This window comes from Polypterus senegalus, chromosome 12 (genome assembly GCF_016835505.1).
Source record: "Polypterus senegalus isolate Bchr_013 chromosome 12, ASM1683550v1, whole genome shotgun sequence".
NCBI lineage: Eukaryota > Metazoa > Chordata > Cladistia > Polypteriformes > Polypteridae > Polypterus > Polypterus senegalus.
Window position 1 is genome coordinate 50,645,512 of NC_053165.1, and position 26,923 is coordinate 50,672,434.

A 26,923-nucleotide genomic window follows, 5' to 3' on the forward strand; every position below is an offset into this window, starting at 1 on the left:
CGCTGCAGTTGCTGTAGTTGGAATAATTATGTATCTACATGCGACTTATAGAGCTTCTTTATATACAACATTTTTGGTTTGTCCTCCTGGAGCCAAAATATATAAATTTTCTCTATGACTAATTAGTGAACATGCTACATAAAAAATAGAAACGGGAAAAACGGCAACACCGCCGGGAACAACAGTAAAAAACAACAGTAAATGAGATAAAGTAAAAGTCTACTAAACACTAAAGTAGAAAAACGAAGTAGAAAGTAACAGTAAACTGCAACATCGCGTGTACTAAACAATAAGAAACACTAAGTAGAAACACTAAAGGAAAAACTACTATTCAGTAAGTACTGTGTCTAGTAAACGGTAAATCAGTAAAGGAGAGAGGACTAAACACTAAGGAAAAAGAACAGCAAGACCGCGTCCGCTGCGGAGCTCAGCTCGGAGCGAAATGAAGTGAATGAAATGAGGTGAATGGGAGGGGAGATGATCACATGACTCTCCCACCCGCCTTAACTCTCCATCCCTCCATAAACACACAAACACAGTCTCTCGGATCCCAACTCTCTCTTATATAAATCAGCAAAGGAGAGAGGACTAAATAATAAGGAAAAAGAACGGTAAGACCGCGTCCGCTGCGGAGCTCAGCTCGGAGTGAAATGAAGTGACGTGAATGGGAGGGAAGATGATGACGTGACTTCCCCACCCGCCTTAACTTTCCATCCCTCCACAAACACAGTCTCTCGGATCCCAACTCTCTTTTATATAAATCAGCAAAGGAGAGAGGACTTAATAGTAAGGAAAAAGAAGAGTAAGACTGCATCAGCTGCAGAGCTCAGCTCGGAGCGAAATGAAGTGAATGGGAGGGGAGATGATCGCATGACTCTCCCACCAGCCTTAACTCTCCCTCCACAAACACAGTCTCTCGGATCCCAACTCTCCTTTATATAAATCAGTAAAGGAGAGAGGACTAAACACTAAGCAAAAATGACGGCAAGACCGCGTCAGCTGCGGTGCTCAGCTTGGAGCGAAATGAAGTGACGTGAATGGGAGGGGAGATGATCACGTGACTCCCCCACCCTCCTTAACACTCAATCCCTCCACAAACACACAAACACAGTCTCTCGAATCCCAGCTCTCCTTTATATGTATAGATTAAGAAAGCACAGAGGCATGATTTTTACATTTATAAGACATTTAGAAATAGTTCTGCTTTTGCTATTGATTTAAATGCTTAACTCTCTTTTGTTGCTTTCATTACATTTTGCCCTTTCTCTGTGCATTTTTCTCCCTTCATTTTATCCATCCATCCATTATCCAACCTGCTATATCCTAACTACAGGGTCACGGGGGTCTTCTGGAGCCATTCCCAGCCAACACAGGGCGCAAGGCAGGAAACAAACCCTGGGCAGGGCACCAGCCCACCGCAGCCCTACAATTTATCTTAATGATAATTTAAAAACAAGCAGAGCAGACGGCCAGGCAAACAACACTGAAACATGAAAGGCTGTAGCTACTTAAGCGTCAGACCCACTAATTAGTAAATAATGGATTAATTAAACAATTAGAACACCTAGAAAAATTGAATGAACATCAAGATGAAATATTGTTAAAAAGAAAAAAAAAAACATTATTCCCATATAACTGCTTAGTACATTTTCATTTTTTAGTTTTTTTACCAAACTTAGCTTTCCAATTTCTATATTGTTCCCAAAATACAGAACTTTGGAAATAACACATCACTTAATTAGCCCAGTAGTCCAATTAAAAACAGAAGCTGGTGGGAACAAAAACCTGCAGCTACAGGGAGTCCCCATGACCAACGTTGAGAACCCCTGGTTTAGATCATTTCCTAAGTATTACAGAAGGTACACCACTTCATCTCAAACTCGCTTTTCATAACCTTTTAAACGGATTGTGCATCTTTCAAGCAGTGCATAACTCAAAGTTCTATAGTTGCACTGAGGTGAAAACACCACTGCAGCAATATGAGTAGCAGTATCCTAACAGAACTTTACTGTGTAGACCAGTTTTTTACTGATAAACTAGCTGTAGCACTACTTTTTACATTCAGAGTACTCTAACCACATAATGCATTGTGTAACATTCAAGTTTAACTGAATGCCCTGTTAAAATATCGAGGTGAAAATACTGTGGCAACATGTAGTGGATCCTGTGTTACCAAAAAGTGTAAGTGGATGTGGTGGGATGTTATTGTCTTTTGATTGATTTGTTTTTTTTTTTTTTCCTCTTTGTATTTAAATTCAACCTCTGGGGCTTTTTTGCACAAAAGCTTGTAACCACCTGCAAGGATGTCTGTATCGTCTAAACTCGGGGAGAGAACATGTGAACTTGTTTTAGCTTGATAAATTCTTTATTATTTCTATGTGGCCCTGGCATGTTAATTTCCCAAAATCTTATATGTTGCCCTGGGGGAAAATTAGATTTAGTTCATCATTTTTATGCATATTTTTTTTATAAATGTATTTTGATCTATGTGAGGTTTCTTTTGTAATACTGTAAAGTTTCTGTTTTAGAAGATTATAAATATTACCTGCTGCATTTTTCATTTGTGTAATTTGATATCTGCCAGCTGTGCTCTTTTATTGGAGATGGATGATCTCCCTCCATTTGTAGTGTTTATTTGGTTTCGCCCACATGGTTGATCACATACACTTTATACTGTAGACATGGCCATTCCGAACAGTCCATTTTTAACCCAGTCCTCCATGTTGCATTATTAAGAGAATGCATATTCTGTTTTGCCCATTTGCAATGATTTCATTTTCATATATATTATTAGGATCCAGCTTAATTCATAATGCAGTATGAAACAGGCCTACAGTTGCTTTTTTGAAGTAAAGACTTTTATTCTCCTAATTGAAATAAATTCACTCTTCCTCGCTGGTATAATGAATAATGCGGTCACTGTACAGTATATCATTGAACATGACAGCTTACATGTCATCATCAAATTTCCTGAGCAAAGCCAAAAGAGGAGATAATTCAAATTAACTGATTTCACAGTTTGGCACTTTTTTTATTATTGTTCTCATCTTCTTAAAATATTTTTTATTAATAATTCAGTTGCTTTTTTTTTTTTTTTTTAAACAGTACAGCAGTGGATTTATTTAACGATCCATTCCCGTCCAAACTAGTCATGGAGAAATTTTTCCATTCTCTTTTAAAGATTAAGCTGGTTTAGGATGAGATTACTGCCACTTTTTTCAGTAGCTCTTCAAAACTTTTTTTTCCTTCTTCTTAAAATACATTTCTTACCTCTAAATCTTCAACTGCAAAATCATGGGAAGGGGTGCAAATTTGTGATCATGACAGATTAGGCAAATGTGCTGACAGTATTAGAAAAGTTCACACATTTATACATAATCTGATACAGCGTAAGAGTCTTAAAACATGTGAAATATTCAATTCAGTTCATCCTTATCAAAAATACTTCCCATTTTGTTCCAGGCATGCTATAAAATAATTCCAAATATCGTATTAAGAAAAGAAAAAATGTATATAAACACTTGAGCGCGCATAAACACCCACACAGTTTTTGAGTATAATGTAGAGTAACCCATGATAATCAAGGGGGTCCTATTTTCTAGTATCGACTGAACAATGAAGTCTTTCTATGCTACTATAGATTGTTTATGAAGAATGCTGTCACTTAGCATTTGCATTAAAGTATCTGAATCCACATCTTTTATAGGTATGAAATCTTAAAGCAAAAGCTATTCCGACCTTGTGCTTCTGACCAACATCACGCACAAGAGCCACTCTTCATAGTACATATTAGACGTTGTGTATCATCTAGCTTGGGGGTCCTCAGTCCCTGGAGGGCCGCAGTGGCTGCAAGTTTTTGCTCCAACCCAGTTGCTTAATAAGAAGCTCATATTGCTCAAGTAACACTTTTAGTGGTCTCGCTTGTTAAGGTTTTGAACCCTTATCACATATTTTAGTCTTAAACAGCTGTATTCTTGGGTTTTAATTGCTACTAATTAGCAATAACATGCAAATGACCAAAGAGACCAGCAGTTCTCCCTTTAGCTTGTTTCCATTTACACCTCTGTGTGTATTTATCATGCACTATTGGGTTTAATTAAATACTTATAAGGAAAGTGAAGAGAAAAAAGTGAAGGACTGAGAAGTACGTGTCCATTTTAGCCTTCAGATCATTTGGATGATATCCTCAGAAAAGGAAAGAAAATCTAATCTAGGATAGGAGAGTGACCTGAGATGACAGAGTTAAAGCACCAACAAGCCATGAAATAAAATTATTGGCAAGAATTGCTTTGTAATTAAGCATCAAAAACCTGCAGCCACTGCGGCCTTCCAGAACTGGGATTGAGGATCCCTGATCTAGCTCCTACAATACTTTCTTGTGATCCCAGTAATAGGTGCTGCTTTATTGCGGACAGGCTTTCAGGACAATTCTTACCAGTGCAGATTCTTTTTATTGTCGACCCACACTGTAATGTCTACACAGACCTTTAACAGCACTTGAGTTATAAAAGCTTCACTTAATACAGCAACACAACACAAAGTAAATTCTACTGGAGTGTCTTCCTCTCCAGCTGACGTATTCCATACATTTAGTCTGCAGTGGTAGAGTCAAGAGAAATGCTATCTAGCGAAGCAAGCAGTTAACTTAGTTTAATGTTGTAATGTTCAGAATAGTAATATGTGAAATGGCCAACTGAATGCAAATCAGGATGTGACAATCCACACCTTACAACCTGGTAGTGCTAGATGTTCAACCTTTCATGCATCTCTGGTCTTGTTGCTGCTGTTTAGTGTCTTAAACATTTCTGCACTGCATACATACCACAGTCACGGTGGTGATGGAAGACTGTGATGAGCACATCATCTAACCTCATAAAGTTTACAGGAAGTTCCTACTTCCCATTACCCGGTAGCTTCTGGCCCAATATCTGTTATTCTTCATCCGAAGCTTATTCAGTTAATTCTGCACAGTGCACTCCTGAGGTGTTGCACTTGCCTTTCATCCAAGATTTAGGAAGCTAAAACTAATTTCTGACCTCTGAGGCATATGGTAGCAGAATGAGTTAATGCTTGTGTAATTTTGGTACATTTTCATACCAAAGAATAAAAAAGAATTCACAAGACAAAAAAAGTTGGAGTTGACATTCCATGACCAAGAACTACCTACCTGCAGAAAGCTAGTGTATGAATGAAATAAAACTAATGTATGAATGAATCTCTTGATGATGATGACGATGAAAAACACAGTGCCATGATTGCCCCATCTAGTGATCCTAATTAGTCTTTTGATTGGAATTAGCTTGATTAATGCATTATCACTGGGGGGCATGAGGAATGCCTTGTGCTCCATTGCATGTCATATTGGAAAGTAATTAATCATTTGATTGGTTTCTTTTTAATTATGACATGGAATAATCCTTCCAAAATTTAAATGCAAGACATTGGATTGCATTTAATTTTGGCACAGACTATCCTCTATTCATTTGAGTTCTGTTAGAGTGTACAGATACAGCTTATTGTCTTCATGTTTTACTCAGGAAGGATGAAATACACATTACCTCACAAGTTTAATGCCCATTTAAATGAACTAATAGAAGCTAGAAGGTATAAAAAATATTGTCATTAGAGGAGAGTGACATTTCATTGACTGCACTTATGGAAAAGTGTTTCTAATTTAATGATTGAGTAAGAATATTTTATACATTATTTCACCTTCCTTCATTAATCCTTGAAACAAGGAAAATGCCAATGCAATCACTAAGGGACACTGAACTGATTTACATGGCGAGAAATGCAAAATATGATAAGAATGAACTAAGCTGCTTAAAACATTGATTGGCCAAAGACATCTTTTACCTTTTTCTTTAAAATAAATAAAGTCAGTAATGTTTATGACTCTTTCTATCTATAAGCAAAATGCTCCTACAAATGATTATTTTATTGGATACTCCCATCTATTATATTTTTTGTTTGCTTGTTAGCTCATCGACTATCTTAATTTCATGAGGGACTGCAGTCAAATTGTTTCAAAAGTAGAACAGGGACACTGGTCAATCTTGAATCTAGAGCATCCCATAATTGTCATAAACTGGCAGGTAATGGATCTTTACTCAAATTAGCTTGTGTCATCTCATCCCTCAGTTGTTTGGTTAGATTTGGACCTGGTGACCAAGGAAGCTATTGTCGTAAGTGAAATTTGTGTCATGTTCTGCTGCCATGAATGCATCTGTCCAGCAATGAAGTTTGGGTATTCTGTTATATTTAAAAATTCACCATCTTGTCAAAGGAGCCAAAACATGGCACTCGATTACTCTACCTACACCGGTGCCCATTATTGACATCTAGCAGGACGGACCCATGATTTCATGATTTTGTTTTTTTTTTTTTTTTAATAACATGTATTAGTTGCAACTCGTGATCTTTTGTGAGGCTTCACTCTCAGCAGCCTCAGCTAACCTTTACATTAATGTACTTTTTCTGACCACGAGGTCTGCTGTTTGGAAAGATGTGTTTTGAATAGAGATCATTTCTTGATATGACCCTGTTGCCAGGCTATCATTCTGCTTGCTCGTCGTTCTTCTATTTGTCAGTTATTGTCAACCTTCTTTAAGCAGCAGTATCTGCAAATTTGATGCTTCCAGTTGCTGACTGAGTTCCCGATAAAGTGCCATTGTCAGCATAGAGATCCCAGCATTTGCTTTGATCTTTCTATGGACCAACTGTAATTTTCTTTAAATGTAAGCATCCCATTAGTGCACTTTTCTGAATGTAAAATAATAGAAGATTGCCAAACAAGGAGGTTAAGGCCATGTCACAGTCTATGACATCTCCTGCAATTTTCAGTTACAAACATCCTTTACATAATCTTAGCAAGACGGGGTCAGCCCTGGCATGCTCCTGTGATTGCCAGTTTTGTAGTTTGACGTTTCCTGCAACCCGCAATGACACAATCGAACGGATTTGGATTTGTTTTAAGTAGTACATGTGGACATCTGTGCATGTGAAATGTGACAAATAATGAGCACGAACTCAGAAGTAGAATACATATAATTATATAAGGCTTAAATTTGATGTCATCTTTGTTCATTTTTGATTATTTTGTATGTATTAATTTTATTTGTGTTTATTTGCCATTGCTTGTATTTTTCAATGCCTCGACTTCTTTCCATGTGTTTTATGAGTGGTTCCCCTAGAGGCGGGGCCACCTGCCAATCACAACTAGATACCCCCCTTCGCCCTATAAATTCAGAGGGTCAGTTTATACACTTAGGGAATTTTGGCAAGTTCTTGCTGTGCCTTGTGCTTATTGTGATTTCTTGGATTTTTATTTTTTACTTTCTGGCCTGGTTTTTGACTTCATCTTGGGATTTTATTTTTGGACTTTGTTTGGATTGCCTTGCGTATTCAGAGCATCACTGTACTAGAGTTTTTTTGTGAAGAATCAAACCTTTGTGTTTGCCCATTTATGTAGCTATAATTTAGCTGTACGGAGATTTACCATATGTGTTTTGGAACTCCTGGTTCACGACATAATACAGGTATAAGAAATAAGGAACCCAGGTGGTTTGGACCTGACAAACAGAGGAGAGCAAAGCCGGTCTTAGGGGTGTGCGGGGCCTAGGGATGACTAAACCCATGAGGGGCCGGTTACTTCAAACGCTGTTACCGGTATGTGTGGACTGTATAAACTTGCTCGCGAATTTAATTAAAATAATGTTAATATACACAGATTTTCTCATTATAGTATTCAGCTAACTTTTTGCAAGATAACACGCAGACTTTATCAAAATATAACGATATAATCTATTAAAAAAAGTGCACCACGATCTCTTCCACTCATGGCGTCGACAGCGATATGGCTAAACCAGCAATAAAACATTGCTGCGTGTTCCACTACCAAACACTTCCTGCACTGTTAAAACTAGGCCTACTGTAGCAAACTGAACCAAAGACTCAACTAAAAAGATAGTAGGCTGTCCGGACACAAATGAGTCGTAAGCGACAAGCCATCAGTTGCTCCGAAGTCAAAACAGAAGCCAACCCAGCGACTAATGGGCTATACTTATCTTAGGAAGGCGACCTTTTTCGGGGGATGAAGGTGGACTATGGAATGTTTTCAAAGATGTCCATGTACGGAATTTGACCTTGAAAAGGGATTTTTAAAGGGTTCCTCTTAGGAGCATCTCAAATATATAAATACTGGATAGCATAACATGACAAATCCGCTCTAACAGGGCATGCGGACGTCAAAAACGGGGCCTGGCGTGGTCGCCCCACTTACCACCCCCAAACACTGCTCTTCGAAGAGTAATAGTTCCATGTTTTATGTACCATTGCTAAATGGAAAAAAAGAGAAACAAAGGCCTAAGATTGTGGCTAAACCTTCTGTGCGTGCATTGCCTTCTGCATGGGACCTAGCTCCATCGGGAAGCACATTTACTGTAAGAAAAAGGGGAGAGCTCACTATATTTTGGAAATGTGCTGGAAAATTGTTACAGAGTCATCTAATTTGATACAGTACCCTGCAGTTTGTAGTGAAATGACACAATCTTATGATGAACTCCGCAACTACAGTGGTCAAGTTTAACATCATCTCTGACTAGTCATGTAATGAGACGTTGACTGGAGAGGTAAAATGACTCTCTGATTGGTTGTGAAACTGGTTGGAATAAAGTCCTATAATCATAGGGTTACCCATGGCAAATTGGTCCTTAGGTTCAGTACTAGGGTTCCCCTATCAGGAGTGCATGTATCTGTACAGCACCCAATCCTCTCACTCCCCCAGGAATGCCAAGGCAGCAATGTTCATAGTGTAAAAGAAACCATTCTTTTCCTATTCATCAAGTGGAATAGGTATAAGGGGAGATAAAAACAGAGGATACAGAAACATTCCCATTGGTGATGAAGGAATTTCTTACCAGTGTGTACTTTCAGTGCATTGAAGGTGGACTTGGAGAGCAAGCAGAAGGCTGTCAGTCCATATTCCTGCTGAGAAAATGGGCATACTTTTTGCTTTGGATGTATATCGCCCTCCACCTGCCACTCTCAAGTCATTCTTTCAGCAGCACTGCTGTGTACTCAGCAGGGTGTTTCTGGCAGTAAGGAGCAGCTGAGGAGAAGATTAGCAATGCCACCGTTGGTACTGGAAATTAAGCACTGGGGATGTACAATGGGGGTCAAGCTAAAGTTAGCAATCGGGATTTATCAGAAAATGGAACGAACCTTAACAAAACTGATAATGTCATTTCTCAATGTAGCCACCACCCTTCTCAATGCAATTGCACCACCTGCCCTGAAGTGCCCTGATTCCAGCAGAATAAAAGGCTTTATTTTTTCTTGTAACCACTTGTGTACCACTGTCACATCATCATCTGTCTTGAATTGACGACTACCCAGATGTTTTTTTAGCGGTCCAAAAAGGTGGAAATAACACGGTGCCAAATCTGGAGAATAAGGAGCAATACCTCCAAAGTTCAGCTTCTCCAGACAAGCCTTGGCATTCTTAGTAGTGTGTGGGCGGGTGTTGTCTTGCAGCAAAGGGACTCCTTGAGACGGCAGTCACCACAGCTTGGATCAAATGGCAGGCTTTGCATTGGTGTCCAGCAAATCGGTTACTTGCACTAGTGACTGTAGTACCCTTCGGTATGTAGTGTTCGACAATAACTTGGGTGCATGAGTGGTGGTGAGGATAAGACAAAACCTTTTATTCTGCTGGATTACCATCGGGTGGCGCAAGTGCATTGAGAAGGGTGGAGACTACATTGAGAAATGACATCAGTTTTGTTAAGGTTCGCTCCATTTTCTAATAAAGTCCATTTTTTAACTTTGACTCCCCTTCATATAAGCAACACATACAGCCCATTTACACATACTGTGCACTACACTGCTATGCTGTCTATTAATGCTGCCACATCATCCACTACCCTCAAGTGACACCACTGCTCAGTGGACATTTGATTAGGCCCATGTGCCTTTCTTATATACTGTAATTGACGATACATTTAGTGACAGCTTCATATGTGCAAGAAAAATGATCAAGACAGATAGTACTAGATTGTCTGTGTCCATGCAGTGTACAGTGTCCATAAAAAGAATCTACACCTTTGGAAGTTTTGGATTTTTATTGTTATACCATTGAATCACAGTAGAATAATTTGGCTTTTTTGACACTGATCAACTAAAAAATACTCTCTAATATGAGAAAACAGATCTCTGCAAGATGGTTTAAATTACAAATATAAAACACAAAATAGCTGATCATATAAGTATTCACCCTCTTTAACGTGACATTATTAGTAACAGTAAAACAATAATAATTTTATCAAATACTGTGACTTCTGCTCCTGTAATGTTGTCTGTGAACATCAAAGCCCAACAGTTCCCTACTGAAGGTGCTTTCTGCATTCCATAGATTCAGTTATTCAAGTTTATTAGTGTGGCATTAATATAGTATATTTGGGAAACCACAGTAAACCAGGAAATTCAAAATGGATCATTCATGGTTCCAACCCAACAAGGAGTTCTGGCAATTATGGAATCCAGTCATACACAAAAAAAAACAAATTCTCAACTCCTAAGAGCAGAGAAATTGATAGAGAGGTAAGGCAGATGACACATGGAAGATTTACATTTCAGTCAGCAATGACAAAAGGGTCAACCTTTGAAAAACACAAATATTTGCTTTCTTACCTTATCCCATTATATACAGTGAGTATATACATGTAACTTGAGTATTTCAGCTAGTTATACCATAGTTCTGTGTTTCTAAAGAATGACTTGGCATCCACTTTAGAAGGAACCTATAGTTTAAAAAAATAAATTGTAGTTGGTGAGCCACCTTAATTAAAGGACAAGTGTCTGTGTGTCCATCAGGTTGCTGTTTCTCTGCTATCCAACAGATGGTGCATCACAAACATTAGCACTGCTTTTATAAATCCTGTATCAAATAATATGTAACAGAAACATGGTGATGGACACACTGCATTACAAAACATTAATGCAAGGTCTATGTTGATTATTTAGATTTCAACCCATCTTAGACTAACACAACATAAAACGAATTTCCCCTTGGGATTAATAAAGTATCTATATCTGTCTGTCTGCAAAAATGTCAGTACACTAACATGTTCTCAGTCATGTTTGTTTTAGCTTAAGCAAACTAGTATTTTTGTTTAGGTAAAATAATTTAATAATGCCTCTCTTTATGACCAGACAGAAAATCTGAAATGTCTCTAGTTTCAAATTACTGCATGTTTTTCATCCTCTAAATGAACGGAGATCCAGTATTGACATCCATATCTGGTTTCGGAAGTGTCATGTTTCTTAGTGTTTGCCCTGCAACTGCTCACTGTAACAAGATGTCTGGGTGGGTAGATTGGTCTTTCCTGAGTGATAAATGACTTGACAGGTGGACATGTTGGAAACTTTTTTTTTTTTTTTTTCCCCCCTAATCCTATGGGCTGTGCACAAAGACAGTATATTATTAAAGTTTGTGAGCCCAACGTGCAAATGGGTGAGCCTCCCCACCCTTTTACTTTGCATTATTCCTCAAGAGGATGTGTAGACTTTCTGACGTGTGTTTCTTATATTATTTATGTATTTTTAAATGTGGTTTAATTTTTCTATATAATACAGTTTTTTTACCTTGCAGGGGACTATGCTGTTAATGTTGCTAGCTAAATTAAAGATTAGTTAAGAGCAATGTGGCATTAATACTGGTATCTTGAATCTTTATAGTCCTAGTTTTGAATCCTGCTCTGGTAAATTGATTTAGTTTGCATATTGTCCCCTGTCTATGGCGCTTTTTTTTTTTTTTTCCCTGCCTGTTAACTGGTGACTCTAAACTGACGTGGCTTGCGTGAGTGGTGGTGTGTGCTCGAATGTGCTCTGTGACAGACTGCATTCCTATCTCGGCATTGTTTCATACCTCTGTTTTGTTTTGTTTTTTTTTTCTTTCCTGATGAGGCAGGTATTAGCTGTGGTCTCCCCTGAAATGATGAATTAGATTTGTGTTAACTTTTATAACGGATATCCTGATAGATTGAATGGTAAAAAGCAAACCCATCATCGGGTGGAGTGAACTCGGTTTAGTTTTTTCTCCATAAACATTTTTGTTTTTACTTTATATCTGGCTAATGCTTTTCTATAAGGCAACTTATACAGCCTGAATACGGTTCATGTTTATTTTTGCTTATTTAGGGGGCTCTGCCTCCTGCTTGCTTCACTCACCAACCCCCAGGCCGGCGCTACACACTAGCCTTTTTGCAGTTTTCTCACTTCCGTATGGGGATGCGAATGTACGATTTAAACAGATGTGGACATGTTCAGAGGATTGTTGCCAAGTATATTGGGAGAAGGATGCTAAGGATAGAGGTGCCAGGGAAGAGGAAAAGAAGAAGGCCTAAGAGGAGGTTTATTGATGTGGTGAGAGAGGACATACAGGTGATGGTGTGACAGAACAAGCTGCAGAGGACAGGAAGATATGGAAGAAGGTGATCTGCTGTGGAGACCCCTAACGGGAGCAGCCAAAAGAATTTATTTCATAGGAATTGTTACATAGACATAATAGAACTAGCTATTTTACATTACAGAGCGTAATTAACCATATTAAAAAATAGTACAATGTAATAATTTGAAATAAAATTATGTTTCATGTTGCGTTATAGGTATTCGTTGCATTATACAATTTTGTTCTGTTTGGATTTGAAATTAACATGTAAATACTTCTTAAACTTACCCTTTTACTGCAAAACTTCAGTAAAAACAATTTTTTGAATTAAATTTTCATCAATATTACATTGAATTTTGATTCTGTGTTTGGACTTACATTGTGACAATGCAACGTATAACTGTCCGTGAATGAATTTCGTTTCTTTCTTTCTAATATATAAACCAACTTTTTTGAATATTTGTCACTGTGATTGTTTGTAGATATCCTACGGGATATTGTAAGTTGATGTTTTCATCTTCTGCACCATCACCACCAACTGTTTCGGCATAGTCTATTGATACGCATTTAACCAATTTGCCATGTAACCGAACGACAATTCTCGTGTAAATTCATTTGACTTCATCATTTCTCAGTGTTTGGATTGCCCGTGTACTCATTACTTCTGTTGAAATTCTTCAATAAGATTTGGACTTAATAAGCCGCCTTTTATTGGGAACTTAAAATGAGGAAAATGTAACAATTTATAAGTGCTTAGAGGGCAGGAACTGTGTCTGTCCAAATCTTTGACACGAATGAGAGGTGAGAGGGCCATGTGCGTGGTTGAATATGGTTGAGAAGAGAACAGGGCTTGAATAAAATCTCATGGCCAAAGTGTCATCTCATGGGACTTGAAAAAATCTCTTCGAAAAAGTCTTCTCTCAGGATTTCCTTTTATAATAGGGAGATTTCATCATCATCATTATCATCCTCTTCCGCTTATCCGAGGTCGGGTCACGGGAGCAGCAGCTTAAGCAGAGAGGCCCAGACTTCCCTCTCCCCGGCCACTTCTTCCAGCTCTTCCGGGAGAATCCCAAGGCGTTCCCAGGCCAGCCGGGAGACATAGTCCCTCCAGCGTGTCCTGGGTCTTCCCCGGGGCCTCCTCCCGGTTGGACGTGCCTGGAACACCTCACCAGGGAGGCGTCCAGGAGGCATCCTGATCAGATGCCCGAGCCACCTCATCTGACTCCTCTCGATGCGGAGGAGCAGCGGCTCTACTCTGAGCCCCTCCCGGATTTATAGAGAGATTTATTTTTTAATAATTGATATAAATAATACACCACACTTTTTGGACATATTTTGCTATAAAATACTGGAAAGGGAGAGAAGGCGCCACTTCTTCAAATATACAGCGCCATATTCTACATTGGAACTTGGGCAAAGTTAAGTAGTTTCATGCATTCTGAAATGAATAGTTATCTGTGAAGAGGGATGTGGGCAAAAAAGGTCTGGTACATAGAGCATTGGTACTGTTGCTGAATCATAGCAAGGAAATCATTTATAAATGTCTAAAGATTTGGAAATGCATGCCTCAGTGTCACAGAGGTGACATCCGACCGTTAGATACTAATGAGAATTACCATAACTTCTGCCTTTTTGAAGTGAAATGAAGGGTATCAAAAATAGTAATTGACCTTTTATAAAAGCTTTTGTATAATCTTGTCATTTCATATGATAACTGCATAACAGGACTGTATAAATTGATTTTTTTTGTGGGTGAAGGGTTAAATGAAATAACATGGAAAGTGCAGCACAAACAGCAGCTGAGCTGTTATCATCAAAGTCCTAGGTAGCCGCTCTAGAGAGGCTGATGTTCCTTTACTAATCTAGGGTGCCCCAGACAACCGACCTACTAGCTGGGAATTTCTGATCTTAGTTCTTGGCTCAGCCATCAAAGATAACTTTGATATTTTTATGGTACCTTGGAGGAAGAAAAAAAAAAGGATTATGTTTTTACACCCTGGTAACCTAATTCTCGAGAGCAACAGCAGGAGATTTATTTCTTGTTTTATTATCCAATTCTCTGACCTGCAGGGGGTGGGGCAGCCGCCCAGCAGAGAGAGTTTGGGTGAAGGGAGGAAAGTGAATTGAATTATTTATAGGGAGCCGGGGATTCAACCTCTGTGTACTGGTGATTGTTGTGTCTGGTAATATTTATTACTCAATGCATTTATTTATTTATTGCTGTATGTCTGCCAGTGTTTAAGGTCCTCATCCAGAAATCATCAAAATGTACTTGCAAGGTAACCACTAACTAAAGGCAAACACTGCAGATTGCTGTTATTTGAATCTGTAACAATATAAGGCGTCCTGGCTAGTAGATAGGGATGAATAATGTAAATGCTGTTCTAGTCTGGTTTGATTAAATGGCCATTTGTTTCTCTTTATATGGCAAGATAAAAAGGATTATTTTCCACAAGCAGATTAATGAGAAGTCAACCAAATGACACCTTTAATTGGCTAACTAAAAAGATTACAATATGCAAGCTTTTGAGGCAACTCGGGCCCCTTCATCAGTCAAGATGTACATCATTACACTACATTTATAATGGCTAACGTGGTACAACACCCAAGTACTACAGACAAGCAGTTTAAGAAATAATCTTCTGAAGTTTGGGTAGACATTGAGCGGTAACAAAGCTGTCCTTTTCTGGGCAGCAGGGTTTTGTATTCTTCAATGATTCATGCTGATCTCCTGGATATCTGAATTTCCTCTCCTGTGGCTTCACCCCTTTAGGACTCTGACTTCTTCTCTTGTTGCCTAGCAACAGCTTTCACAACACCCACCTGGAGGCCTCATTGCATTTGTAAAGTCTAACAGATGTGCAGGACAGATGCGGGAGAACGTTACCTGGCTGGTATGGGACCTGAACGCACACATACCCGCACACAGTGGCTCGACATGTTGCTGTTTGTGTGTGTGTGTTTTTTATGCTAAGCCAACTAAGCTATTTTAGGTGACCTGGCTTCTGGTGAGACTTGGCTGTGAATAATATGTCTACCTTCAAGGAAGACTATTCCTAAGGAAGGTCACACTCTCTTCTTTCTATTCATTTTTCACCCCAGTTAGATTTGTTTGTGAACTGTGGCCTGCCAGAGGCAGAAGACTCCAGACAACATAGCTCTAAGGGAACACCTCTGCTTCTCATTAGAATAAAGGTCGCTGGAAAGTTTGTAACTTATTTTTTAATGATGTATGTTCTTCTTTCACCCGCACTGTCAAAGTTGTTTGCAGATGTTCCGTAAATATGGACACTGTAGTTTTAGTTGAGCCCTAGTCCAGTGAGTGAACATTTATCGATTTAAAATTTCTTCACCTATTACATATTTGTTAAAGAAAACACATTTATTATTGCCTTTTTCCTTTAAATATGTCTGAAGTCCTGTATGAGCAGAATTACTTTTACACCAGGAGGTGGGTAAAGTCACTGCTTCAAGCGGGCTGGTAGTTCTTGCCTAACAAGTTCCAGTAGTGAATGTACTGTATATACTGTCACTTCAGACCATATTAGCATCCATGATTTATAACAATGATATGCCTATTCACACTTCCAAGAAGGACTCAACCCCACTGCCTGTTACTTAATATAAATAGTGCATAACCATGCACCTACTGATCTTCAAGGGGATACCACCCATGGTATTCAGCACACACAAAAAGGAATGTTGTGGCGAAATCTTTTTCAGTTACAAAAACAAGCAGAGTGTGACCCGACATTTGCGCGATAGACATATGAGCGCCGACAAAATAGAACCGATTAAAACGCGGCGTCAAAATCGTGCCGACAAAATCGCAAAAGTTTCATTAAATATGAATTACTAGTTTAAAGCATATATAATGTTTATTTTAGAAGTCAATATTATGAGATACGGCACGCAGATAGTCCTTAAGATCACACCCTGCATATGTAGGAAGAATTGCAGCAAGACGTCTTGATAGTTGAGCGTATTTAGACTTGCTGGCTGCCTGACTGCTGATAATTCCGCTTTGTATACGACGTGTTATGCCAGCCCACAACTGAGTTATTTGTTCGCGGCATGCCATCAGCAGTTATAACAGTTATAACCTAGCACATAATGTGTACATAATTCGCACGTACACGTCCCACTATCTTGGCCTCTCTCACGATTTTGTCGTGGCGATTTTTTCAGCGCGCATTTGGCGAAAACCAGTTAGCAGGTTTGTCTGCGCTCATTTGTCCGTTGCGGTTTTGTCGGCGCTCATATGTCTATTGTGCTTTTGTCGGTGAACCCAAGCAGAGTCTTCAGAAACGCAGTCAGAATCCAGACTATTGCAAGGCATAGGAAACAATTGGCCGTCTCAGTTCATGAAATGAGCAATTAGCAAATTCAGCGAGCCTCCATTTATTACAATTCTTATCACTTATGCAAAATACTCTCCTCCTTCTAGTTCCTCCCATCATTACCTAATGTTCAAACCCACCATTACCTAATGTCCATCACTTGACCGAAACTGCCATCATTACTTCATACTCTGTACAGGTGTCCGAAACTCACTCATTGACCAAGTACACGACTTAAGTCGAAACCAGGAGGACCCACATATGAGATACTGTGCTGTTGAAATGAAAGTTACTAGACGTCCAGGCATCTCTCAGTGTTGAAGTTTTAAGCAGCTGCATTTCTAAAACAATGGTCTGCTTAGCCCTCTCAAAGTACACAGTGTCCTTGACTAAAGTTTTTAAGCTTAGCACCAAGATATTGGTGGTTTGCAGCTGCAAAGAGAAAATCAATATAATATGCAGGTGAGGGCTTTTTATCATTTAACCCTTACTATACTAGCATGCATTAGGATATAATAATTTTCATATATGCTTATGATTCTCTTTGAATATATACAAATCATCAACTTTAAAAATATATTTTTGTAAAGGAGTACCAATCTGTTTTTTTTTTTTTTTTTTTTAAACTGCAGGCACTTGGTAAAATTCTTATTTCTAGAGCACCTCTGTAATTTTAGGCCCATCCGATTCGCTCAAATGACAGAATTTTACCGACATGTCGACTAGTTTAACCTGGGACATTTTTACTTAGTTTTTACAGAAGACAAAAGTTTCCATAATGGTTACTGAGATGAGAACCCACAGTTCATAAAAAGTTACTGACATGAGCGATTCGGATAGGATTAAAGTTACTGTGGTCTTGTAATAGCTACTTAACCTCGCCGTCCAGATAGGGCTTATGTCATCATGCTAGAGATTTTTTTTGCCATTACAGATTTACACGGAACGGTGAAATTCTTATTTGTTAAATAATTCCTCAAAGGCAAGGCACATTTTTCCCCACTTCCAGTGTAAAATATACCCCAAAAAAATCCTTTCTATGGAAAGAGTCGATACACTTAATCCACATACACTACTTATGGCGATACAGGCCTAATGATACATGTCACATTGTATCTTTGAAGCAACGGTCAAAAGCAATAAATTTTATTTTGAAAAAAATGAGTGGAGAAGAAGCCTAAAACAAAACAAAAAAAATGTACAAATACCTCTGTTTGACCCACGTTTTGCAAGACTCTGGTGTTTCGCTCATTCTGTACGCGTCTCTAAATACCCAGGAAGTTTCAAAGTGTCATGCGAGCTAAAAGGCACCTTCAAACTAAACACATTTAACAGACATTGTACCTATGATTCACACCTCAATAACCTTCCAAAAATGAACAGCATTTTACAAACTGATCATCAGTATTTACAACATGATATGTGAGAAATCAGGAAAATGAATGCCAATGTTAGTTACTTATTAGTTATTGTTCTGTTTTCCGGAAGCGCCCACTGTAGCAAAGCAGTACAAATTGCAACAATTTTTTTTTCTTTACTTCAGAAGGCAATATATAAATTAAGCACCTGATATGTCTGTAATTCAGATGGTTCATGCTTATCTCGTGTTTTTGCATATCTTGATCTTTAATGTTGTGCGAAAAATGCGGCCTTTACCAAAATGAGAATCACCTCTATAGTGCACGCATTAGTAAAATCTTTATAAATATATTTTCAGTTACAAAGGTTTACATTTGACCAAGCAGTATTGATTTGTGTACTTTAATTTCTTAAGATTGTGTGCTTCTGTAATTACCATTACTAACACCAGTTAATTTTTAGGTTTGTCTTCTGTGCTGTTACGTTTGTGGCTTTATTAAAGGTTCTTATAGTTTTATTTTTTAATTTATAAATAGAGCCTGAGCCTTTTATGCTATATACTGTAAAATTAAGTTATTCATGTCTGACATGTTGCTTTCTTCAAGGGTGTAGCATTGCCAGCTCAGTGCATTTTGACCCCAGCTTTGATTCTCACCGGGGGTGCTTTTAGAGTAGAAGTGAGATATTTATCCCATGTTTAATGTCTGTTTATTCCAGAGTCTTCCGTGTCCTCCCACAATTCAAACACTTATTGTTGGCTTGCTTGACTGGCTCGATGTGCGTGGGTGTTCTATAAGAGTTTACTCTGTAATGGACTGGCATCTCATGCCGATTGCTGCAGAAATTAGCTTCAACCCTGTGACTCTGTAGCGGATAAGGGAGTTAAAAAATTGAGCATTCAGATTCTTTTATTGTTTTGCTTTTATTCGTTTGTAATGCAAGTAACGCAAATTTATGGTAAACTAAAAATCCGAATATATGAGCATCTCTTGTCCTCGTGCCATTCTGCTAATTAATATCTTCACCCGGACTGCTGGAGCAGGGATTGCCTGCTTGCGGCTGGGTTTTCCTATGCAGATGCAATAGGCAGGGCTAATTGTCAGGCTTTTTCTGATGAGACTGGGGAGGCTGGCTTTTACACAAAGAGGCGCTCGCACAGGCAGTGCAGGAGAAGGAATGTGAATGTGTGTGGGATTTTCTGACTTGGAACAGAAAAAGCAGTGGCATTACCTTCAAAGAATCCCAAGTCTGCAGGCTTTTTTTTTTCTTCTCTCCCCCCCATATTTCGCTTGTGTGTGTGTGTTTTCCTCCTCCCCATTTCTGTTGTCTGTGAGGAGTGTGTGTCTGCGTGTGCTCCTCCCGCTCAAATGAATCATGACAGCAGAAGAGACTCTTTCTGTCTCTCGGTTTTATTCCAGCCTGGACTCTTACGAATATCATGTTATAGTTGAAAAAGCTTCCGAAAGCCCTGTGGATTTGCCTTGTGTGTACTGGAGCAGAGAGAGTATCTGAAATGTCTCTCTTTTAAAGGAATGGATTCTGCAGTTCTGAAGATGGTACATGGGCCTTGCCAGTTTTCATTAATTGACTTTTGATTGCACACTGTAATGGACTTGTCCTTTTAGGAAAGAAGGAGAATGACCAATCAACCTGCTCCTGGTTTTCTCTGATATGGATTCGGCAAAGGGTAAAAATTTCCAATTGCTTAATGCAAGCTTGACTCTGGAATTTGTTAGTCTGGCAGAGGATTATGACTACTTAAATGGATTTTAATTCTTATTAAAAACTGCTCTGAAGAAAACTTAAAATATTTTGTTTGAGAAGAATCTAATTTTTTTTTTTTTTTTTGGGAAAATGGCACCACAAAAATAGAAACGACACATGTGCTTACCCAGACCTACAGGCAGCCTCTTGTGATTGAAGCTGCCAGTTGCTGGAACGTTACAGCCAAGCCCCCTGCCCCCTCTTCAGCAGAGGAAGTTCTGTTCCTCCCGATCATCTACATGTGTTGATGGACAATAGCAAGCATGTTGTGCGGGCTAAGAAAGGAGTTCCACTCGGACTTTGGTGAGTTTTGGAAAGCTGCTGCTGCACCGCTCAGGTTGCACGTTTGCCGTTATTCTTTATCAACACTTTGCTGCTTGCTTCTTTTACAAAGATGTGAAGTCGTTCTTGTTAATGAATCTAAAGCTAGTATTTTATTTAAAGGGCAGAATTTATGAGGTGAAGATTTGATTCGGCAACAAGACAAGCTTGTCCAGAAGAATAGCTTTTTTTAAATCTTACCGTCAATATGCTTCATAGGTTTCTTTAAATCAAAATATATGATTAATAAATGTAAGGGAAGAATTCTTTTTTTTTTTTTTATTTCTGAAGAAGTCTGTGGTGATGGGGCATTCATTGTATCACAGCTGAAATGACCTGGGTTCAAATGCCAACATGGTCACGGTGCTCCCTGCACATTCTATACCTGTTTCTGTAGCTATCTCCAGATACTTCACTTTTTGCCCTACAGCCTGTGTCTGTTTGGCTGTTCAATCTTCATGATGTTTGAGGGAGAGAGGGTTGTGTGCATGAGGGTCTCTTACGACATTTCAAGTTTAATTCCTGCTTTGCACCTGATTTATACTGTTCAGTTCTCTACAGTCTTGTAATGAAAAACATTGTTTCACAAAATGACTGAAAGACTATGTTTTACTATGCGATTATGAAAAAACATCCCAGTGCAGTTTTATAAGTGGAGAACTATAGAAAGAATATGGCATGGTATGTTGTGAATATAAGTGTATATATATTATCTTTTTTTTTTTTTTTTAGGGCTGTGTAGTGGTGAGGTGGTTATAACTGCTGATTCACAGCTCCAGAATTCTGGAGAAAATAGTAAATTTCTACAAACTCATTCATATAGCGTTATCTCCTTTCACAGTGACTTGCGTGCTAAACTAATTTGATTACAATAAATTGTCCCAGTGTGAATGAGTGTGCAGCTCAGGATAGTTGCAAATTATACACAAAGCACAAATAGATGAAATATGGAGTTCATCATATTTTTACAGCTATCTCTACTTCTTTGAGTTTTTATTTTTTCCTGACATTGTGTAAGATGCTTAGCTGTGATATTTCCTTGTACACTGTGCTTTGTTTCCAAGTGTGCCCAGTGAATAACTGGCTTCCTATTCGTGGTGGTTTTCTGTCTTCCACGTTACTCTGACAGTAATTCTGAAATGAATTAGGTTGATCCATTGATATGATTCAGTATGTCCTTTTTATCCACAAGTGGAGGCAATGGCATGATTTATTTTCTCAAGGATGAACTGATAAAAAATCTGTTGTTAATTTGCATAAATGTTGGACTGCTATATTCTTTTTAAAGCACATTTTTAGAGCAAGGTTCCATCCATCTATCCATTATCTAACCTGCTATGTCCTAACTACAGGGTCATGGGGGGTCTGCTGGAGCCAATCCCAGCCAACACAGGGCGCAACGCTAGAAACAAACCCCAGGCAGGGAGCCAGCCCACCGCATGCAGCAAGGTTAATTTCTGAAAATTCCTTTGATGTCACAAATCTATTAAAGTCTATTGATCTGTCCATTTTCTTTTTTTTTTTTTTTTGTTGTACAATTAAGGGAGTTCAAGCCTATCATATCACACACTAATGCATTTAAGACAGGGTGTTAATCAAATTGTGGACTCGTACAGCAACACACAGTTACTTGACGACACTACTGCATGTACTCAGACTAAGAAGAAAGGGAAACGCATAGAGTAAAGCTACCTGAATACTAGAAGACTGAGGACATTCTGGACATTGGTCACTCTGGTATGGTATTCATCTAAGGGCCAAAATGTGGTGAAGGTGAAAAGCCACTATCTCAAATATTGATTTATACACGTCTCAATTTGCCATTTGTAGCCAGAGGCTATTCCGCCATCATTGGACAAAAGAGAACAGCCAGCAATGTATGAATGTACATCTGTCAAACAACTTTGTTGGACCAATTTAGAGTCACTAATTGACCTAACACACACATCTTTTGGATGAATAATTAAGAAGAAAAAGACCTACAGGTATGTCACATACAAACAAAGCAGCAAAATGAACTTTGGTCTTTAGAGCAGGCACTATTGTGCCACCATCCTAAAGTGTTTTTAATGACATTAATAATGTCTAGAATCCAGGTTGCTGATCGACCATTTAAAATAGGGCTTAAAACGCTATGTCAAATTTAACAATGCCCCCAAAATGATCATTTCCCTGTCAGGTAATTCATTTGTTCTGTAAAAGCTTTTACAGTCTTAAAAAACATTAGGACAGCATTTACGAGGGTTCAGCTGATCACATACTGTAGCACAGGTTTAAGTACAGAAAGGTTACAGGAGCACAGATTAACATTGGAAATGGGTCCAGCAACTCTGTGTAGCGCAAATTCTTATTAAGAACAAACTGCATGTCGATGTGTGCAGAAGACTACAGGGTCGTCAGTGCAACCTGAACTATCATGAGACTTTGTTTAATCCTGCCTTAAACTGGACATGAGCGAGACGGATCCTGTTATAAAAATAACGGTTTGTTATATGTACTGCACAAGAAACAAGTTAACAATTGTTAAACTGCCTTTTTATTGTTATTCATTAGTGCATTAAGTAAAACTAGACTGATTCTGTCTTAAAAACCCCACAGTGCCCCCACCATTCATCTCCTATGATAATATGCCTGCTATTCCAGCATTTTCTCCTTTGTGCTGTCTTCGCATTGCGTGCAATAAGAATCGAAGATTGGCAGGAAGAGGAAACCATTCAGTCCTTTGTGGTCATTGGGTTAGCTAAGTTGTCCCAATATCCATTCAGATTCATTTTAAAAGTGGTCAAGGTTTCAGCTTCAACAACAAGGCTTGGCAATTTGGTTCAGATTCCCATGAACCTTTGGGTGAAGAGTTGATTCCTGGGTTCAGTCTTGAATGCAATTCACCTAAATGTCCTTTGGGGGTTCTTGAGTCTGTGATTCAGTGTTTAGTTGAAATAATTCTATTGGAACAACTTTAACTATTAATAAATGTATGTAGGAATTTATACTTTGATAACGTAATGACTGCTGGGATAGACTCTGGCTGCCATGCTCTGGATTAGCAGGTTAGGGAAATGGATGGATGGATGGATGTTTTATTGGCTTGAGTTTGAAGTGCAGTGGATTTATGGGAAAATTCAGAGCTCCTCTCCTGGATTTAATCTCTTTTTACCTTGCTAGAGGTCACTTTTTCTTTAAAACAAACTGCTGAATCAGAAGAATAAGCACAAATCCACAAAGACTGCTGTGGACCAAAGAGCATGTCATCTTAATATTGCACACCAACCAAAAATTTTACGGGGATGTTTTTTTTTTCTTCAAAAAATACGTTACTTTCAATGAGATTCAATCAAATTGTAAAATCCAATGGCGGAACGAATGTTAGTGCTACCCTGATTAAATCTACCTATGCTCTTTTTCCGTGGTGTTTTTGATAAGGAAAGAGTTTCCTTGTAGTTGCCTCTTTTACCATGGGCAATATGAAAGATTTCTGAGTCATTTTGTATTCCTGTTTGTGGGTAAGAACATGTTCACCACCCAGTGACTAATTCAGGGATTTCAGGGATATCCAAAGGAGCTTGTGATCCGTTTCATTGCCCAGACCTCCCGCTCTCTCTCAACAATACTTTACAAAGGTTAATTTAGATTTTGACTGTCAGGATCAAAGATCACCCACAGTCCTTTTATTAAGCTGCCACAATGCACTCATTGTTCCAAAGCCTCTGTAGTATTTTGACCTTTCATAAGTAATTATTCTTCTGTAATTTTAAAATTCACTTCTAAAGCTTTTCAAAAATATTTGACTTTGAGAAACTGCATCCCTGGGACTAAATCATGTCCATGTAGCAACAGATTCTGGAGATAAATAAGCTTGAATTAATTTACCCTGCAATGCTATTACTAGCAATATACAGTAGGTTTAAAACAAAAAAAAAATCAAGGTAGCTCTTTGTTTTTTAAGGAACTGCACAAATCGATGTACAACTGCACTTGAAATTCTCTTCACTATCCATTTTCTGTATTTACACAGTTACAGGGGTGTAGTTACTCAGATGATCTCTTACGTTTCTAAAAAACTGAAAATAAGTCTCTGGGTCATAGAATGAACTATTTGGCCCCAACAAAACTTCACTCTATTTCTTGTGATCATCAACTTGTGGTCAGAAGATAAAGCAGTGACCCAAACTACTGAAGGTGGGAACAGGACAGCATGGATGGTGTACTGTACTGTGGTATAACAACCATCCATCCATCCATCCATTCATCCAGTTATTTTCCAAGCTCAGCTTATCCTAATAGTCTTAAACCCCCCAATACAATTCAGGGGCCCAGAGTCTACTATGCATCAGGGACTGGGCTGGAGCAAATCTTGGACGAGGTGCCAGTCAGTGGCCACTCGTGCACACCTGCACTCGCATTGAGCTATTTTGGAGTCTTCACTTGTATTAGTTGCATCGGTTTACCCCCCATACACTACAACTGACGTGGTCAGAACATACAAACTTCACATAGGAAACCATCAGACATGCGATTCAAAGCTACGGCTCTGCAAGTCTGAGACACCGACACTAACTGCACCTCTGTGCTGCCCATACCATATTGTGGTGTTTTCGTGCAAAGTAAATCCATTTTAATGATTATTTCCAGGGTGTTCTTTACAGCCGCTGTCTAAATTTAGTAAAGAAGTAGTTGCCATGTATGAAGTCCTTTTCTAGTTTACATTAATATTTTCCTTATAAAGTAAATTACAGCATTCTGAACTGTCATTTAGCGTTGTGGTAGCTGAAGTGGGTCCCCACTCATTAAAGTGCTTGGAGTAGTGAGAAAAGAGCTATATAAATATAAAGAATTATTTTTATAATTGGAATACTGCATTCATTTTCTTATTGCATTTCAGCATGTGTGCCATTTCTACCATATCCACTGGTTTTGGTCTTTCTTTCTTTCTTTCTTTCTCAAAAGCGTTTACAAACGGTCAAGCATGTGTTTCTTGGTCTGGAGCAACTTTGAGAGTAAATGTGAAAGTTCTTGCCACTGGAAAGCAAGGAAACTTGATTCTTAATGAAGACAAAGTGTGTATAAAAAAGTATTTTCTGCTTAAATGTTTTTAAATTCAATAAGGAGTTACATAAGCATACAAATGTGTGTGTGTGTGTGTGTGTGTGTGTGTATTTATTTATATACTCAGCAAAAAAAGAAACGTCCCTTTTTCAGGACTGTGTATTTCAACAATAATGTTTTAAAAATCCAAATAACTTTACAGATCTTCATTGTAAAGAGTTTAAACAATGTTTTCCATGCATGTTCAATTAACCATAATCAATTAATTAGCATGCACCTGTGGAATGGTCGTTAAGACCTTAACAGCTTACAGAAAGTAGGCATTTAAGGTCACAGTTCTAAAAACGCAGGACACTAAAGAGACTTGTCTACCGACTGTGAAAAACACCCAAAGAAAGATGCCCAGGGTCCCTGCTCATCTGCGTGAACATGCATTAGGCATGCTGCAGGGAGGCATGAGGACTGCTGATGTGGCTAGGGCAATAAATTGCCATGTCCGCACTGTGAGACACCTAAGACAGCGCTACAGGGAGACAGGAAGGACAGCTGATCATCCTCGCAGTGGAAGACCACGTGTAACAACACCTGCACAGGATCGGTACATCCGAATATCACACCGGCGTGACAGGTACAGAATGGCCACAACAACTGCCCGAGTCACACCAGGAACACACAATCCATCCCTCCATCAGTGCTCAGACTGTCCGCAATAGGCTGAGAGAGGCTGGACTCAGGGCTTGTAGGCCTGTTGTAAGGCAGGTCCTTACCAGACATCACCAGCAACAACGCCGCCTATGGGCACAAACCCACCTTCGCTGGACCAGACAGGAGTGGCAAAAAGTTCTCTTCACTGATGAGTCACGGTTTTGTCTCACCAGGGGTGATGGACGGATTCGTGTTTATCGTCGAAGGAATGAGCGTTACACCGAGGCCTGTACCCTGGAACGGGATCGATTTGGATCGATGGCTAGGGCCATTCCCCCCAGAAATGTCTAGAAACTTGCAGGTGCCTTGGTGGAAGAGTGGGGTAACATCTCACAGCAAGAACTGACAAATCTGGTCCAGTCCATGAGGAGGAGATGCACTGCAGTACTTCAAGCAGCTGGTGGCCACAGCAGATACTGACTGGTACTTTTGATTTTGAGCCTCCCTTCATTCAGGGACACATTGTGAAACATTTTTAGTTTATGTCTTATGGTGTTGACTCTTTTAGTGTTCATACAAATATTTACACATTAAGTTTACTGAAAGTAAAAACAGTTGAAAGTCAGAGGACGTTTCTTTTTTTGCTGAGTATATATACACACACGCACACAAGTCTACACTAAGCTTACAAGTTACATATACTGTATATACAGAGGCATGCAAGCATATAAGTTATTTGTCCTTTTTCTTATACTATTTTTGTGCCTATTGCTGTACACCCATCTAGTATTGCAGCTTTCTTTCCACAGAGGACGTATGCGTAAGGTGCTGTTGCAGCTATTTTTATTTTTTATTATGGCAAATCCTTTCATCCTTCCATCCATTATTGAACCTGCTTTATCTGTTAATATTTTAGCATAAAATTACATGTCCAACAGTATGCAATGCATTCAATTTCTACACATTTTTTTACATTTGCTTACTTAAATGCAAGCACCAT

At 38.8% G+C, this 26,923-nt stretch overlaps 1 protein-coding gene across 7 annotated transcripts in view; it reads left to right on the plus strand.

Annotated features, from left to right (window-relative positions):
• Nucleotides 1–26,923, plus strand: part of grip2b (glutamate receptor interacting protein 2b) — a 435,329-nt gene that overhangs the window by 248,808 nt on the left and 159,598 nt on the right. Inside the window, exon 1 of one of the 7 annotated variants that reach the window (XM_039771130.1) lies at nt 19,453–20,217. The exons of the other annotated variants lie outside the window; for them this stretch is intronic. Coding sequence (XP_039627064.1) covers nt 20,178–20,217 — 40 coding nt within the window. The 5' untranslated portion in view covers nt 19,453–20,177. Of the gene's footprint in view, nt 1–19,452; nt 20,218–26,923 lie in introns of those variants that run through there. 7 annotated transcript variants of the gene reach the window in all.